General features: G+C 36.6%; 1 protein-coding gene across 4 annotated transcripts in view; it reads right to left on the bottom strand.

The window, feature by feature from the left end:
- Positions 1 to 19,298, bottom strand: part of PSEN1 (presenilin 1) — a 53,056-nt gene that overhangs the window by 22,289 nt on the left and 11,469 nt on the right. For all 4 annotated transcript variants that reach the window (XM_081144139.1, XM_081144138.1, XM_081144141.1 and 1 more), the window contains 3 exons: positions 6,516 to 6,769; positions 4,196 to 4,337; positions 1,685 to 1,752 (listed from right to left, as the gene is read on the bottom strand). In XM_081144139.1, coding sequence (XP_081000265.1) covers positions 1,685 to 1,752; positions 4,196 to 4,337; positions 6,516 to 6,769 — 464 coding nt within the window. The remainder of the gene's footprint in view (positions 1 to 1,684; positions 1,753 to 4,195; positions 4,338 to 6,515; positions 6,770 to 19,298) is intronic.

Genomic DNA, 19,298 nt, shown 5'->3' with positions numbered 1-19,298 from the left:
TTGATATATAACTCCTGAAAGGATGCAGGACTTATCTTTAGATGCAAGAGTGTGGTCATTTTTTTACTACTTTTCTCTTTGTAATCTTGTGAAATATTTCTTTTTTTTATTTTTATTGATTTTAGAGAGTGAGACAGGTAGAGAGAGAGAACCATTGATTTGTTGTTCCACTTATTTATGCATTCATTGGTTGATTCTTGTATGTGCCCTGACTGGGGATAGAACCCACAACCTTTTTCTAGTGTAAGGGACAATGCTCCAACAAAATGAGCTACCTGGCCATGTAAAGTTATGTATTAGTTTTATTGCTTCTGTTCCTAATTTAAGAGCTAGTCCAATGATTTACAAACTTTGTCACTGGGGCTGAGAAACGCCAGGCTGGCAAATCTCCGAGCCTCTCTATTCTCTTCCACAGAGTAGTTCTACTTTTTTCTATTTTTTTTTTTTTACAATGGAAGGATTTTTATTTATTCATTCTTTTATTTATTTATTTATTTATTTATTTACTTATTTTAATCCTCACCTGAGGATATTTTTTCCATTGCTTTTCAGAGGGAGTGGAAGGTAGAGAGAGAGACAGAGAGAGAGAGAGAGAGAGAGAGAGAAACATCTATGTGAGAGAGACACATCAATCGGTTGCTTCCCACACACATCCCAACCGGGGTCGGGGATGGAGCCTGCAACCTAGGTACATGCCCTTGACCAGAATCAAACCCAGGACCCTTCAGTCCACGGGCTGATGCTCTAGTCACTGAGCCAAACTGGCTAGGGCTACGTCTTTCTATTTTACATGTGAAATTTTCAAATAAGATTTCATTTGAAAGGAAAAAAAAGACCTACTGATAAGACAACAGAAAAATTTGAAAATCAATTACCTCATGCATATAGTTTCTTGAAATCCTTTCTTAACATTCTGATTTATAGGTTTCTACTAGAAAAATATAAAAAATTCTTTACTAAAAGACTTAAATAAATTCTTCATTGAAAAAGACTTAAAACTGATTATAGTCTTGAGTTCTTTCAGTTCTACTTACTATTTTTTTAATATATCTTTTTTGATTTCAGAGAGAGGAAGGGAGATAGAGAGATAGAAACATCAATGATGAGAGAGTCGTACTGATCGGCTGTCTCCTACACGCCCCCAACTGGGGATCGAGCCTGCACCCCCACGTGTGCCCTGACCAGGAAATGAACTGCGATCTCCTGGATCCTTGGTCAGTGCTCAACCGCTGAGCCAGGCCCAGCTGGGCTTATTATTTTTTAATCCTCACCTGAGGATATTTCTTCCATTGCTTTTCAGAGAGAGTAGAAGGAGGAGAGAGAGAGAAACATCAATATGAGACACATCAACTGGTTGCCTCCCACACAGGCCAATTGAGCCTGCAACTGAGGTACATTCCTGTGGTCAGAACCAAACCCAGGACCCTTCGGTCCTCTGGCCAACGCTCTAACCACAGAGCCAAACCGGCTAGGGCCAGTTCTATTTATTATAAGCAAGAATCAATAAAAGCATATCCCTATTTGTAAAAGTAACTTGTCTTATATATACCAAATATGATCTACATATGGAAACAATTATAATTTAATAGTAATTCATCAGTAAAGGACATGGCTAAGTCAAAGTTAGTAACCCCTAACAGACCCCTTAATTTCTGAAAAGCAGACCAAATATTTCACCACTTACCCCAAATAAATGAATGAGAAAAAGAACAGCAACAACAGAGATGAAATAATAAGCCAGGCATGGATGACCTAGAAAAGAATTTCAATATAAATAACAGATCCCATGACCCTAAAACATTGCAAATTTCTTACTTCAAACATAGTATATTATTTCTGTATATGTTATTCTTTTCAAATGACTGAACACATATGGCTTTGGGTTCAGTGCATTCTTATATAGAACTCTTTTGGGCTAAACAACTCATAACAGTAAAGAGAAATTTCAGCAAGACATATATAGACTTTCGTTCCTTTAGAAATAGGTGAAATTTTAAAAAGAATAAATTCTAAAATGCCAAATTATCAAGAGAGTCAACAGTTGACATTTAAACTTTAAAACAGCAATATTTTCAGTGGAGGAATTTTGTAGTATTCCAGAAATAAACAATAAATTGAATAAAATAAATAAAATTGATGAATAAAATTCAATAAAATTGAAAATCAGATACTCAGCTGACTTTTGCACGCATACATTAACTGTACAGAGAAAATAGGCTTTCTAAACTACATAACCATTTGACAAAAGAATATGCAGAATCTGAAGTTTCAGTAAGTACTGCAATCTTTCTACATTTATTTCACATTACAAACGTATCACTATTACGAATTCTTTGAAAAACTTAGCAGTCCATCACTATTATGCAGAATTCAGGGTACTATATGAATCTTAGTTAATGTGAGAAATAGAATCAGAATTTGATTTTTATAATCTATTACACAAGATGAACATGAAAGTATCAGGGAGATCACAGAAAGGAAGCAGCTCAGAAAAGCAACCTCTTAAAGCTGTTGTGGACTTGTGGGCACATCCCCAAGATGTGCAGGTAGGGATAGGACCCTAAACACACTCCCAATAAAATGTGAATAAAAGTAGTACATAATCCAGATCAAAGTCACAAAGTGAGTCCAATAAATCAGAGAAATGAAACTGGCAGGTAAACACTTACATGCAGACAATATACATATGTGGTGAGAAAGGATCAAGAAAAGTATTTCAGACGTGAGCACATTTAAACAGTGGGGGGAGGAAACTGCCCACGTGGGTTTACTTCATTTGCTCTTTGGTTTTCAGAGCGTTGATGACTACCTGGCACCACCACACCCACATTTCCTCTCCAGTCTTCCCCATACGCTAATGTCAGAGTGCACATGGTCATCACTTAGCTTAACACTTCCACCCACTCAAACATTCAACAAGCAAGGTTAAACTGTATAATTTTAGAGTGTATTAACACTGAAATGGTATTCAATGTTAAAAGTAATCTACTAAATGCAAATTAAGACATTTTGTTTTGCCTATAAAAATTAGCGAAGATTTTTTTTAAAAATTCAATAATGGTGAAGGTGGGATAAAGCAGATTGTCTCATTCACTACTAGTGTTAAGTACAAATTAATACTATCATTTTGAAAAGGAAATTTTGAATATCAAAATATGTATATTTGTCCCAGAAATTGTGTCTAGGATTTCATCCTAAAAAAACAATTTAAAAATTTGAAAAAGCTCTATGTATAAAGACTCTTTTTTTTTAAGAATAGTGAAAAACTGAAAACAATTTAAATGTCCATCATGAGTGAAATTAGGGAAAGTACATTACAATGTGCCCATTGAGTTAAATATTATATAGCTATTAAACATATTTTCTAAGAATCTGTAATATGGAAAAATGCTTATGCCAAAATAAAAGTAAAGAAAGGACACATACTAATTATACTTTATTTTATCCATGTTAAAAAACATATATAGAAATAATAGACTTCGATATTTGGAAAGTTAATATTTATTTGAGAAGGACTCTAAAGGCTCACGGCTTGTAATAACTGGTCATTTTTTTTTTTGAGGCATGAATCTGAAACGTGCGAGGTGGCTGAAATTCGGGAATGAGTCACAGCTAGAGAGTGAGTTAGGGGAGCAGAGGCTTGGAAAGTTGGGCCTGGGTCTTTCCTGCACAACCTCCCCTGCCCTTACTTCCCAAGGAAAGAATTAGTGCTACTGCAGGAAAGATGGTGAGGAAATGGATGGTTACCAGTTTAGAAGTGGGAATGTAGCCAGTCACCAATAAGTTTAAACCAGCATCTGAAAGTGGCTTTATTGTTCTGTACTCAAGTATGAAAATATAAATTTTTAAAGTTATATATTATTTTATGGGGACAATTATATCCTATAATGCTATTTGTGAATGAGGGAATCCCAAAGATCTTAGGATATATCCCTTTGGAATGTCATAAATATACCACAAATTAAAATATTAAAACCATTTAGATTGTGATATAATATGAAAACATTTATTTTCCATTTATGCCTTTCTGTATTTTTCAAATGTTCCACAATGAGGGGGGGAAAAACAAAAAATTAACTTAGTTCTAGAATATAAGAACTTTTTCTTTACTAGACCAAGTAAAGCATATGATAGAAAACCCAATCATAAAAAGAACATGGTAGAAAGCAAAGCTCTCTCTCTCATGCTCACTCACCTTATAGCACCTGTATTTGTATAGAGCCACCAGGAGAATAGTCATGACAACAATGACACTGATCATGATAGCAGCATTTAGAATGGAGTGCAGGGCTCTCTGGCCCACAGTCTCGGTGTCTTCTGTGAATGGAGTATAGATTCTACAATAAAACAAAACACAAAAGTCCCAGGTAAGTGTTAATGAATAGATATCCCAAACCAGATACTCTTTCCAACACGAGTTCTGTTTCCTTGATTCAACTGATATGTAACTTTTGTCCATCTCATCAATCTAGCCAAGAATTTTTAACCTAAGAAAAATAGCTACTGTCTAAAATAAGTGCTTCAAAATAAAAGATATCTAAAATATGGAGAATTGTGAGTCAGACACTGGCTCCATCTAGTGGATGCTGTATACTGAAATAATTACCTCATCAAATATTCTTTCTCCACATCTTATTAGGATTTGCTAAAGGACCAGATTCGGCCACATAAATCACCTAAGCCACAACTGATTGTCAGAGGAAGGTAATCTGGCTTATAATTATTATCTTTCATCTTTAAGGTTACTACAACTAGTGTTGTCTTGAGATTATGTCACATATCCATCTTCCCCTTGTTTCTCACTCACATAAAAACACTTTTATTCTAGGTGCTGATGTTCCCAGCTAAAAGACTTTATTTCTGACTCCCTTATAATCAGATGTGGCCATCAGACTAAGTAATGGCCAATGAGTTATAAGCAGATATATTGTGCAGAACTTCTAAGAAACAAGTTAATTCTGATGAGAGACATGTCTCATGTCTTTTTCTCTCCTATTGCTTTCTGCTGTCTGAATGAAGGCTGGGGCTCCAGCACCCATAATAACCTAGAGTATAGACCCTGAAATAACCTAGAGTATAGAACTAAAAAAAGAAAGGAGCCTGAGTCCTTGGATGTGAAGCCACTATACCAATCTGGACTGGCCACCTCTGCACTACTCCATGGGAGAGAGAAAACATGCGTATCATTTAAACCAGTTGTTTTGATTTTCTATAATGGGGTCAGCAAACTTTCTGCAAAGGACTAGAGAGTAAATATTTTGTTTTGTGGGTGATATGATCTCTACTGCAACCATTCAACTCTGCAATTATCATATAAAAGCAGGCAGAGACAACATATAAAAGAATGGATATGGCTGTGTTCCAATAAAATTTTATTTACAAAAATAGGTGACAGGCAGAGTTGATCTGTGGGCTATGATTTGCTAACGTCTGTTCTATAATATGTAGCCAAGCTAACTTTAACTTATACAGAGAATAATCCTCAATCTCTTTTGGCTATTATCTCTATTATCTGCCCTTCACTCATTGTCTTATTCTTTCTTCCAAAGATTAATAGCCTGGCCTTCAGAATCCCACATAGTTTTTCAGACACTTGCCACTTTCAAATTCTAAAATCCACTTTAAACTTGTTTGAGCCCTCTAGAGTCCTAGAGACAGAACTAGGTGACATAAGAGTCAAGGCATTTTTCTTGGAGGCAAAGGGCTGACACCAACAGCACCAGAGAATCTTCACAACAGTTCCTCAAGAGTCTAAAGAGTGCCAGCTTGAATTAATTCTTCATCCTTTCATTTAACAACTCTTTTTGCTGAGCATTTATTACATACCTGTCCTGGAAACAGAGTGCTCTGATATGACTTAGAGTACAGAAGGAAACCAGGTGTAGAATAAATCATGTAAATAAATATGTATTTGCATACTGTTATAAGGGGAAAAGAATAGGTTTCTATAAGAAAGAATAAATAATGTAAAGAATAAATACCATTGAATAAATAATGGAAATAAATATATATTTGCATACTGTTACAAGTGAAAAAGAACACATTTCTGTAAGAAAGAATACCAGAAAGTACCTAATTTTGTTAGGAGGATCGGAGATGTTATCTTTGGACTTAACATACAAGCCAAGATCAGAAGGATGATAAGAATTATCAAGATCAGAAGGATGAATTAATCGACCTAAATTAGAAAAAGAAAGAACATTCTAGGCAAAGAAGTGGCCCAATGGCCCTGAGATGGGAAAGATTACTATTCAACTGCTTTACCGGCTCAATTACAAATAAATTCAGTCCTGTCATAGTGACACCAAACAGGAAATATAATTCTACAGCTTTCACTTTCTCTACTTAAAGCATCAAGTAATAAATAACCCCTCATTCTCTCAATTGCTTCTGGCTGGAAGGACTCTCTAGCCTTCATGGCCCTTCAGTGCAGAGGCCTTCAAGGTAACGATGGCATGCTATGAAGCTAAGCTACTCTGACCTTGAGAATAATAAAACGAAACATTCATACATACAACTGCCCATCCTTCCGGGTATAAAAGCTGACTGATTTGATAGTTGCCACCACTACCACCATACAGAGAGTCACGGGGACAAAGAGCATGATCACATGTTTGGCGCCGTATTTCAGTGTCAGCTCCTCATCTTCTTCTTCTTCTTGTTCCACCACCTGCAGTGTGTTACCCTGGGGTCCTCCATTAGATAACGGCTCAGGGTTGCCCCGCCTGCGCCTTTCGCTGCTGTGCTCATGCCGTTCTCTACCATCATTCTAAAAGCACAAGAAAAACTTTTTCAGTAAGTCAGGCTTTCAGCAGAATCAAGATATTCTATATCAAAAACAGAAAATGTAAAAGTCATACCTGAGATTAACAATAGGCTCATCATTACTTGAGTTACAAACACTTGAGATAAGAAAGAACCAATTTACAAGAAGTGTACAGTTAAGAAGTCTAGATTATTTACCAAATTCACTGAAGAAACCCAGGTCCTTCCTTTCACCTTGGTCTTGGCTTTCCTCTCTCCTTCCATTCCAAACCTAAGACAATTATACTCATCCTTTGAGGTTTGGCTTAAAACTGACACCTGCATGAAAACTTCATTTGCTATAGCTTTAAGCAGAGAAATCTCAGCTTTACCAAATTCATGAAGTGCTTTCTACCTGGAGTTTTATACCAGTTATACAAGGAACTATCTCACCTTCATTACTAATAAGACTTAAAATCCTGTAGTGATGTATAAGGGATTTCTCTCTAATTACTTCTTACAATGACATGTAAATCTACAATTATCTCAAGTATTCAATTTTTTTAAAAAAATATCTTTACTGATTTCAGAAAGAGGAAGGGAGAGGGAGTGAAATAGAAACATCAATGATGAGAGAGTCATTGATCGGCTGGCTGCCTCCTGCACAATCCCTGCTGGGGGATCGAGCCCACAACCCAGGCATGTACCCTGAACGGGGACCGAACCTCAGTCTCCTAGATCATAGGTCGATGCTCAACCGCTGAACCATGCTGGCCGGGCTCAAGTATTCAATTTTTTTTAATCTTTACAGTGAGAAATTAGGCTTAAACAATTATGATATCTCTGCCCCATTCCCACTGTGCCCTGTATAGAGTCAGGGGACAATAATACTTGAAGAACGATGGAATGAAAGGAGAACCTTTGTTAGATTCTACTTTCCTTGGACTCTTCATCCAAGTATCACTTTATTACTTCTATCCTTATCCTGGGTTTCTTCTTTCCTATTCTTTAAGTTCAATTTCCTTTTTGGTATCACTGCTCACATCTAAAACTCAGTTTTTGTAAAGGGTAGAATGAATCCCAAGAGCACCAAAACAATAATAAAAATAACAGATAACAGGAAATATAACAGGTACCCCTCTTCCTCTTCACTGATAATAGCACAAGTTGAGTCACTGCTACTGGGAAGATGTAATCAGCTTGGTTGAGAAAGGTTTCTCTTAGGAAGATCATGTGAGAACATAGCATTCTTGTAACACATTTCTGACTGCAAATATAACTAAGTATTACTATAGGGTATTACTATTATTCATTAGAAATGCATTACGCACTTAATAATAGCTTAAAGTTATTACAATGTACCAAGGATTGATACGTGCTTTACATTTAATTCTCAGATACGCCATCATTGCCACTTTACAGGTAAAGAAACAGCCTCAGCTAGTGTTACAGAGTGGGTTTGAACCCAAGTGTGCCTGACTAAAGAGATCAAGTTCTTAACCAACTCAATTTGCTGTTCACAAGACAACATGAGAGCTCTGCAGACTGTAAGCTGTGTTCTCTTTTACTTTACTTTCAATATATTCATCCCACAGGTAATTATCAAAATTCTGTATTCCAGGTACTCTTCTGTGGTACTCTTCTGTGGCAATACTAAAGTTAGTAAGATCTAGATGATGTCCTTAAGAAGTTCATAAGTTATTTTAATACAGAATACATATTATATTAGAGATATGAATAAAGTGCTATAATTCTGTGTGGTCAAGAGAGGCAACATAAAAGATAAGATTCTTGAGCAGAAACTTTGAGAGTAACTGTTAAGGTAAATGGACTCCAGGCAGACAACATGAACTGTGGCTCAGACATGTGAAAGTGATATTCAGACAACTAGTGAGTACTCCTAAGGTGGCTGGAGAACAGAGTCTGTCAGGGCTGGTGGAAGAAAAGGTTAGGAACAGGTTGTAAAGGACCTTGTTTGCCATGCCAAGGACTTTACACTTTGTCTTGTAGGCAACAGAAAGTCATAAAAATAGTCAAGGTTGAGGAAGTGACACATAAGCTATGTTTCATTTGTAAGAAACTTGACTGAGTAGGGATGGAAAACAAGAGATGTATAAAACATCTATTTCAGAAGCAGAAAAGACAGGCCTTTGTGAATGGTCAGGAAGGAGTCAAGAATGACCCTGGAGGTTTCTAGCATAAGAGACCAGAAAGGTGATGATGACACTGACTGAGACTGGGAACACAACGAGATGAGCAGGTTGGACGAGAGGAGAGATTATTTTAGTTAGGGAGATAGGTAAATGTGAAGTACACACAACCAGGCAGGCAAGTCCAAAGGCAATTAATAAAAATTGCAAGTGCAGAACAGAGCTGAGGGAAGTCATTAGTTTCTATAGCTATGGAAATGGATGAACTCTCAGGGAGAGAGTATAGATGGAAAGTATGAACAGTATGAACTTATTGGTCATTAATATAATACAACAGCTGTGGAAGGAAAAATATTGAGATGACAGATGACAAACAAGGAAGAAGAATGAATAATCCTTAAGCTTAAGCAGCAGGTGATAGGGGGGAAAAAGGCAAAAGAGATTAATAATACAGGAGAGGGAAGAAAACCCAGGAATCAATGTGTATCACAGAAGCCAAAGGAGGAGCACATTTCAAAAAGGTGTCAACAGTCAGGCAGAATGAGAGCTGAAAGCCACTGAATTTAGCAGTGGGAAGTTCACCAACCTCTTCAGACAAGTAAAACAGTTAAGAGGGAAGTCAATATCATAAATCGTAATAGACTAAGGAATGAATGAAAATTGAGAAATTAAAAGTAATCATTCTTTGAAGAAAAAAATATGACAACAGAAGGGATTCAAATTTGATATAGTTCTTTTAGGGAAGTTAGGGACTTTAGCATACTTCTCAGGTCAAAGTGTAGAGTTAGGATTTGAGAAAGAGACTGACAATACAAGACAGGGAGATAATTAATGGAACAGGGTAGGAAATAAATGGAGAACAAAAGCAGAGAGAAGAGTTGGCCTTACAAAGGCACTGGTGTCCTCTACCTCTACCTGGAGGTTAGGAAAGTAACTCTTTGAATTTATGGAGAAAATATTTATGAAGACTCAAACCCTATGAGGAATGGAAAAGAAACAATTACAAAGCACAAAAGGTAGAAATATATACACCACTCATCAGGAAAGATAATTTTTGCTGAACACAAGTCACTCGAGTGGCCAAAGTTCAGTAGGAAAGAAATGGTTAAGAGGAAGGTGGGATCTGGAGGGCAGAGACATAATGTGATTGCTAGATGTGGGGCAGGAGAGTTGAGGGAATTCACACTTCTATTTTCTAAGCCATGTGCTAAGGATGTTATGTTTGTAACTAATGTTTAGCAATACAATTATGACCAACTTGATGGGTCAATTAATGCACAAAATAAACTAAAATACAAGTAATAACTCTTTATATGGTATTTGATAATTTACAAAGCACTCCTACATATTTCAGTCATTCTTTTCATATGTTGAGAGGTTTGGGTAGGTGATCACTACAGCAACTTGTCCAAAATCTCATAGCCAGAAATCAGTCAGCAGAGGCTGGAGTCAAATTCAAGTTTGTTGTTTCAAAATCTGTGTTCTTTCTACGGCACTACAGCTGTCCCTATTAGGCTACACGAACAGTTTAGCTGAGTAAGTCTAGCATGAAAGAGGTAATCATAACATGCTCATTCACATTATTCAACTGGATGTTCTGGTTTGTAAAGAACATTAGCCAACCCCACCCCACCCCACCCCCAGAAGCTGATATGGGAAACTAGAGCACTGTTCTCTCTCTCTCTCTCTCTCTCTCTCTCTCACACACACACACACACACACACACACACACACACACTTTTTTATTGTACTTTGGATACTATTTTTAAAACTGACTACATGTTTTGATTTCTTTTTTTTTAAAGTACAATTTATTTATTTAAACAGGTAAAACATTCATATGGTTCTGAAATCTAAGTATAAAAAAGTGTACAGTAAAAAGCCTCCCACTTAACACCTTGCTGACCGGCTATTTCAAGCCAGAACTTACCTGTGCGGCCGGCTACTTTGGTCAGCAAGGTGTTTAAAATTACTTAAATGTAAGCACAGACACGAGTTATACTGTGACCAGTCAGCAACATTCAGACACAGAAACACATGTATACTCGTGTTTATCTACTTAGTTTCCTAATCTCCCAGGTTACCACAGTCACTGTTCTCTGCAAATTCTATCAAAGTTTATTCCTGTATATACAAGCAAATATATATTTTCATTCCTCCTTTTCACACAAATGGTAGTAGCCCAATAAATGCACTGTCCTGCACTTTGCTTAACTATGTATCTTAGAAATTTTTTTTATACATCAGTACACAAAGAACATCCTTATTCTTTTTTTCTCTTTTTAGGTTAAATGCAAATACACCATTTTTTTCCCTTTCTTTTTTTAAATGTTTTTATTGATTTTAGAGAGAAAGGGAGAAGGGGGGAGAGAGAAACATCAATGAGAGAGAGAAACTCGATGTGAGAGAAACACATCGACTGGTTGCCTCCTGCACGAGCTCTGACCCAGGTGGGGGACAGAGCCTGCAACTGAGGTACAAACCCTTGACTGGAATGAAATCTGAGACCATTCAGTCCACGGGCCAACACTAAACACCAACCCAAACTGGCTAGGGCAGAACATCCTTATTCTTAAAAAATTTTTTAATCACTTATATAGCCAGTGTATAAATATATCATTAATTTATTTGGCCAATCCCCTAATGATTGGCATTTAACTTGCTTTGAACTTTCTGCCATTACAAACACTACTGCAATCAGAAAGTCATTTCACATGTGGGGGCATATCTGTAGGATAAATTCCCTGAAGTAAAACTGCTGGGTACACATGTAGTTGAGATACGGATGTACATTGCCAAATTACCCTCCCTATGAGTTGTACCAGTTTAAGACTCAGCTGACAGTAAGTCTTCCCTTGCATTTTCACAAGCGCACAAGCCTGACTTGTTGTCTGTGGTATATTTCAGCTGAACCATTAAATCTGTTAAGAACACTCACTAAAAAAAAAAAAAAAAAGATTCAGCAACGTAGGAAGAGTGCTTACTTCAACAAGCCCTTGTTGAGACAACAGGCTATGAAATGCTTGGATTTTTTACCAATCTAATAGGTGAAATACGGGGTCCCTGTGTAATTTTTTCTATTTCTCTTATTATTAGGCAAGATAAGCATTTTTTTCTATGAACTCAGTATTCATTCCTTTGCCATTTTTCTATTTGGCTGATGGTATTTTTTTTGTTTCTATGTATAATTACTGTACTTATTAATTAAAAATCAGTAAATGCCAGCTATGTACGAGGTGCCAACAATATAGCAGTCAATAAAACAGATGAGGTTTCTGCTCTCATGAACTGATTCAAGCAGAGGGAGACAGATAAACAAGATGATTACAAAGTGGGACAGCACTATAGCAGGGTGACGTGATAAAGAACACACGGGCCCTGGCCAGGTGGGTCAGTTGGTTGGGGCACTGTCCCAGGTACCAAGGGGCTGCCGGTCCGATTTCCAGTCAGGGCACATACCTAGGCTGTGGGCTGGATCCCTGCTGGGGGCACATATGGGAGGCAACTGATCAATATTTCTCTCTCTCTCTTTCTCTCCCCTTCTCAAATCAACAAAACACCCACATGCCCTCGGATGAGGATAGAAGATTTAAGAGAAGACATGGGGTCTCTTTCTGAGGAAGTGACACTTGAGCGGAGGCCTGAAGAAGGAAAAGACAGGAAAGGCTTCCTTTACTGTAGAATAAAGGACTAACTCAGCAAGTCAGAGTGTCCACGCCCTGCACAGGCAAAGAGCTGGCCCTGTCCCTGTCCCTGGGAGATACCCTGTAAGCCCCTGGAACATCCTGCCTGTTAAAGGTGTTTCTACTGCGACACTGCTAACAGTGTGATCTTTGGTGGGGATCCTGCCCCACATGGTATCTGCTTCACTCTGTGAGGGGCTGGAGAACTGTCGTCAGCCATGTCTAGAGACCAACACCCAATAAAATGACTGGAAGTCAAGGCTCAAGCGCACTCCCCTGGCTGGCAATACTCCATGCTGACGGTCACACACTGATTCTGGGAGAATTAAGCACGGCTCCCATGACTCCACTGTAGAGGACATCCAGGAGCTTGTGCCTGGAACCTGCTCTGCCTTTTTCTGTTGCTAACTTTAATCTGTATCCTTTCATTGTAATAAACTGGAACAGTGAGTATAACAGCTTTTCTGAGTTCTGTGAATCCTAGGTAAACGTTGAACCTGAGCATAATCTTTAGGAATCCCAAATATACCTGTACACTGAAAACTACAAAATACTGCTAAGAAAAATTAAAGAACAAAAGCAAAAATAGACATATGGGACTACCTCAAACTTTAAAACCTCTGTACATCAAAGAAACAATCAACAGAGTTAAAAGTCAAGCAGAGAATGGGAGAAAAATATTTGTAGATCATATATCTGATAAGGAGTTAATATCCAGAATAAATAAAGAACTCCTACAACTCAACAACAAAAAAATCAGTCTAATTTAAAATGAGCAAAGGACTTGAATAGACATTTGTCCAAAGAATATATTCAAATGGCCAACAAGCATATAAAAAGATGCTCAACATTACTAATCATTAAAGAAATGAAAATCAAACTACAATGAGATACCATCTTACACCCATTAAGATTATTACTGTCACAAAAAACAAACAGAGAATAACAAGTGTTAGCAAGGATGCAGAGAAATTGGAAGCCTTGTACACTGTTGTTACGACTGCAAAAATGGTGCAGCTGCTATAAAAAAACAGTATGAAGTTTCCTAAAAAAACTAAAAAAAGAATTACCATATGATCCTGCAACCCCACTTCTGGGTATATATCCAAAAGAACTGAAATCAGTATCTCAAAGAGGTATCTGCATACCTGTGATCACTGCAGCATTCACAAGAGCCAAGAGATGGAAGCAACTCAAATGTCCATCATTATATGGGTAAAGAAAATGTAGTGTATACGAACAATGGGATATTATTCAGCCTTAAAAGAGAAGAAAATCTTGTCACATGCTAAATCATAATACTAAGTGCAATATGCAAGTCACAAAAAGACAAATACTGTATGATTCTACTTATAAAGTATCTAAAGTAGTCCAACTCTGTGGGTGAAGGAGGGCAAAGACGAGGAAAAGCAGGACACCTGCAATAATGTCAACATTAAAAAATTTTAATTAAAAAAAAACAAAGTAGTCCAACTCAAAAAAAACCCCACCAGGAAGTATAACTGTAGTTGCTAAGGGCTATGCGGACAGGGAAATAGGGAGCTGTTCAATGGGTACAGAGTGTCGGTTTTGCAAGTTGAAAAAGTGCTACAATGTGAATATAGCTAATACTACTGAACCGTACACTTAAAAATGGTTAAGGTGGTAAATTTTAAATAATGACATTGATGTTTCTCTCTCTCTTTCCCTTCTTCTGAGATCAAATTTTTTAAAAAATATATCTTTATTGATTTCAGAGAAAAGAAAGGAGAGGGAGAGAGAGAGAGAGAAACATCAATGATGAGTCATTGATCAGCTGCCTCCTGCACGCCCCCGACTGGGGATCGAGCCCGCAACCCAGGCATGTGCCCTGAACAGGGACCGAACCCCGATCGCCTGGATCCTAGGTCAATGCTCAACCGCTGAGCCATGCCCGGCCAGGCGAAGAGATCAATTTTTTTAAAAAGAGAATATTTTTTTAAAAATCCTCTGTTCTCTGCCTATTTATCCCTCCCTTCACCCTCTATCCTGGCAACCACTGTTTTTACTGCCTCCATAGTTTTACCCTTAAAAGCTATTTTTAAGATTCAGAAAAAAGTTTTGTAGCCATTATAAATGATTTCATTTCTGTGGCAGAGGGAAGGATTACTCACTATATAAATGTTGTAAGTTTCAGGGAGGGCAGAGTCCTAGAGGAAGTGGTATATGAGAGCCGACTTCCTATGAAGTCAGATTCCCCAGAGCTCCTACACCAGTAAGTCAGAGGCTTCATTTTAATTCTTTTCCCCTTCCCCTTACTCCGGAACATGATGCAAGCACAGGTCCAGCCACCCAAGGCATGTGGACCCTCAAGCAGGGTTAGTATTTCTAAAAAGCAGCAAAAATTGTGGAGGTATTTTTAATACAGTGTAGTGCCTGCCTGTTTTCTTCTTTAGCCTTGTTTTCTGCCTGCCTTTTTAAGTTTTATTTCTCTAAATAAAAGAAATACTGTAAACAAAAGTTTCCAAAAGTTTATAACTGAGAAAGTTAAGTGTTCTCCCTAATCTCTGCCCTACAACATAAACAGTGAACAACCTGATGTACCTTTAAACTTTTCGAAGCCTTGTTCTGCAACTTGTTTTTGTTATTTAATATATCAGATGCCAGTACATATAAATATACATCAAACTTAAATATTATAATAGCAGCATAGTCATAATAATGATGATTTATTGACCCATGTATGTGCTAGACACTATGCTATGCGCTGAGGTTAGTCATCTTGTTTAACCCTAAGACTCTGAATTAATTAATATTGTAAACTTCATTTTAACAGATAAAGAAACTGAAGCTTAGAGAGAACAGATAATTTTCCAAAGATCACAGAGCTAAGAAGTTCTAGAGCAGAGATTCTAATTAGACAGTTTAGGCAATAGATCCTATTATTACTGACTGGGTAAACCACAAGTAACATAAGATTGAGGTTATCTCCAAATTCTAACTATTACAAACAATGCTTCAATAAATATTCTTGTCTATATTTCTTGGCACTGTTGTGGTAATGTTTCTATAGGATAAAATTCTAGCAGTGAAAATTCTAGGTCAAAAAGTATGTGCATTTTTAGATTTAACTGCCAAATTATCTCCAAAAGGTATGTGTATTTGCAGACTCAACTGACACCAAGTACAAATTCAACTCCCATGAGAGGCACATGAAAATGCTTATTTCCCCCCCACCTTTAGTTGCAATGGGTATTAATACTTGCTCATTGATAGGTGAAAAGTGAAAAGTTTTCTTTATCTAATTATTAGTAAGGTTGGTCAACTAGTCTTTTCATATATTTATTATTACTTTTATTTCTTGTTCTTCCTCCATATATATTACTCATATCCTTTGGTAATGTTGTTATTAAGTTATTCATGTTCCTTTTGACTTCAAGAATTTTTTTTTTTTTTTTTTTTTAAATATATCTTTATTGACTTCAGGGAGAGGAAAGGAGAGGGAGAGAGAGATAGAAACATCAATGATGAGAGTCATTGATCGGCTGCAGCCCGCAACCCGGGCATGTGCCCTGACCGGGAATCAAACCCCGATCACCTGTATCCTAGGTCGACGCTCAACCGCTGAGCCATGCCGGGCCGGGCAAGAATTCTTTGTATATTAAGATATATCTGTCATTATACATTGTAAGCTTTTGCCCAGTCTGTTTTATGACTTTGTTCATGGCAGTTCTGCCACACTTAAATTTATAATTTTGTATTGCTGAATATGAATTTAGGTGATTTTACAAAGAAAACAACTTATTACTATACCCCAAACTGCAATGTTTCTCAACATACACACCTAAGTACGAAGTTAAAATGAATGTTCACAAATAGTGCACCCTACTTTTTTCATCTAATATTATTTCATGTGCACATTCTCATATAATAACAGACAGCACGCCTAAAAACTGACAATGTATTCCATTATGTTGATATATTAATAGTCTACATGTTTTTTACTTACTTAAAATGAATACTTATAAATATATAAGAAAAAGTTGCAATCCTGTAAGACTTTATGGGTGTTCGGATTTCTATAATTAGAAACGTGAGGCTCCTAAGCCTGACTGTAGAAAAAGCTAGAAGAGCAGCTTAACTGAAGAACAGGCAAGTTATGTGGAAAACTTGAAAATATTAATCATAGGCAATATGTTTCCAACAGCACACAAAATCCCATCCAGCACCTGCCCAAGATTTTTAATTCCCTGGAGTTAGAGCTTTCACTATTACTCTAACATCAAGGAAGGCTGTCATTTCTCTGAACAGTGAATATTAACTGGTTAGAGATAATATTTAACATTCATGGGGCTGTTGTGGCAGGCTTGAAACTAGTGGGGTTTTTTTTGAGCAAACTATTAAGATGTGTGGCAAAGATTTCTGACTTTACTCTCATACAGAAGCAAACATTTTCCTCTGGAGATCACCAACATTTTAAGTTATTTTTCTCCTTACTTCACTTTGACATAACTGGGAAAACAAATTCATTACTTAAACAGTGCAATAACACTGTCAAAGGCTGATTGGATCTGTGAACCCAATTCAGTTTAAATTGAGATCACTCCTTTCATTCCTTTTTTTTTTTTTTCCTCAAGGACCCAAGTACTTAAACACCACTTTAAATAACTTATAGGCTTGCTTTCTTTTTAATTTTATAGGACTTCTCACACTTAATAAAAGTGACCCACCATCATCAAGAAAATGAGGTTAGCTCTGCCAGTCTATGATTTGCTAACAACTTAATAAAGTTCTTTACATTTAATGCTTTGAATTTGGAAAAGATATTGCAGATGACTTCATTTATAAAGACCAGACACATTTTAATGTTGTCAATTCAGCAACTGAAGGTAATGGATTTATAGAAGTACTCTTCAGCCCAGCCGGGCGTGGCTCAGCGGTTGAGCATCGGCCTAGGATCCAGGCAATCAGGGTTCGATTCCCGGTCAGGGCACATGCCTGGGTTGCGGGCTCGATCAATGACTTTCTCATCATTGACGTTTCTATCTCTCTCTCTCCCTCTCCTTTCATCTCTCTGAAATCAATAAAGATATATTAAAAAAAAAAAAAAAAAGTACTCTTCAGAAATTGCTTTATATAGAGAATCACTATTGACTTTTCCATGGATTACTACTTTAAGATTTCTTTTTTAGTTAACAAATGACTGATTTTTTCCATTCTAAATCAAAAATGTATTGACAATTTACTTCCTTATGGACTAGAAAATTTGGGTCAGAATAAATTAATATGAATAAAAATACTGAGTATTCAGTTTATAAATCTAATAGTTTTCCTCTAATGTCAGTCCCTTTATTTCTTTTTTTTTTTAATATATCATTATTGATTTCAGAGAGGGAGGGAGAGAGAGATAGAAACATCAATGATGAGAGTCACTGATCGGCTGCCTCCTGCACACCCCCTACTGGGGATTGAGCCCGCAACCCGATCATGTGCCCTGACCAGGAACTGAACCATGATTTCCTGGATCATAGGTTGATGCTCAACGGCTGAGCCACACCTGGCTAGGCAGTCCCTTTATTTCTTTACTCAAATATAGTGTTTCTTAAACTATGGTCCCTGAACCAGAAACATTGGAAAGATAGGGGAATTAGTCAGAAATGCAAATTCTCTGGCCCCATCCCATACCTACAAAATCAGGAACTCTGGGTTTGGGGCCAGAGAATTTGTATTAACAATTCTTCCGGGGGATTTAAATGCACACTAAGGTTTGAAAATTACTGCTCTAAAATACAATGTAAATGGATTTTAGACTTCAAAAAAATTCACCTTTTTGTATCTTAGGAAAGCAAAAAGTTCTCAGCTAATCCACATAAACAATGTAAGTCTATACCAAATCAAAACATAAATTTTCACTAGTCTGAAGTTTATATTTCCAATTTCCTCTAGCTTTAGTATATTTCTGTAATGTCAGTAGAAATGAAATGGAGGCTGACATCTGGCAAAGAATTATAACAAATCAAGGAAAAAGAGCTCTGCCCATCAAAGTTTTGCATCAGAAAAAAACCTTACAAATTATTTTAATAGGCATAGTAAAAGTAAACCAAAGGTTTATGAGAGATCACAAACTATTTAAGAAAAAGGCCCAAATAATGTTCTTGTATTTAACAAATCTACTATCCAAAAAGAGAAATAAAAGAGCTTCAATTAATCCACAAAAACAGTCATCTATGCCCAATTTAAATTTGGACCTATACCCCATTTTTTCATAATCAACCAGAGCACATACTTATACAATGACTTCCTTATAGCTAAAAAACTTAGTAAGATTCTTTTCCTCTTTCTTTGGATTTAAAAAAAATACACTGGTGCAAAAATGAATACAGGCTTCATATTTTCCTTTCTCAGAATTTTTTTCATGCAGTATCTTCTTTCAGTATTACATGTTTACATTTTTCTGTGGTAAGAAACAATTTGAAGAACAGAAAAAACACTGGAACATATTTGGAATTAGAAAACACAGTTTTAAGTTCCAGTTCTGTCATTTAATTTTCTGTGATCTTGGACAAGCATTTAAACTATAAAATGGGAATAACTATCCCATGAAAACTGGAAAGTATGAAAATGTATACAAAAGATCTATGTAAGTTATAGAATGTATTTTTAAGGAGATAAACAAAACATAAACTTATTTGACATCACATTATCAATAGCAAAGTCAAAATTAAACAAATAAATCAGGCCTGATGTTCTAGATAGTGTAAGG

Source organism: Miniopterus schreibersii (genome assembly GCF_964146895.1).
Source record: "Miniopterus schreibersii genome assembly, chromosome: 1".
Taxonomy (NCBI): Eukaryota; Metazoa; Chordata; class Mammalia; order Chiroptera; family Miniopteridae; genus Miniopterus; species Miniopterus schreibersii.
This window is presented reverse-complemented; position numbering and strand designations above follow the sequence as displayed.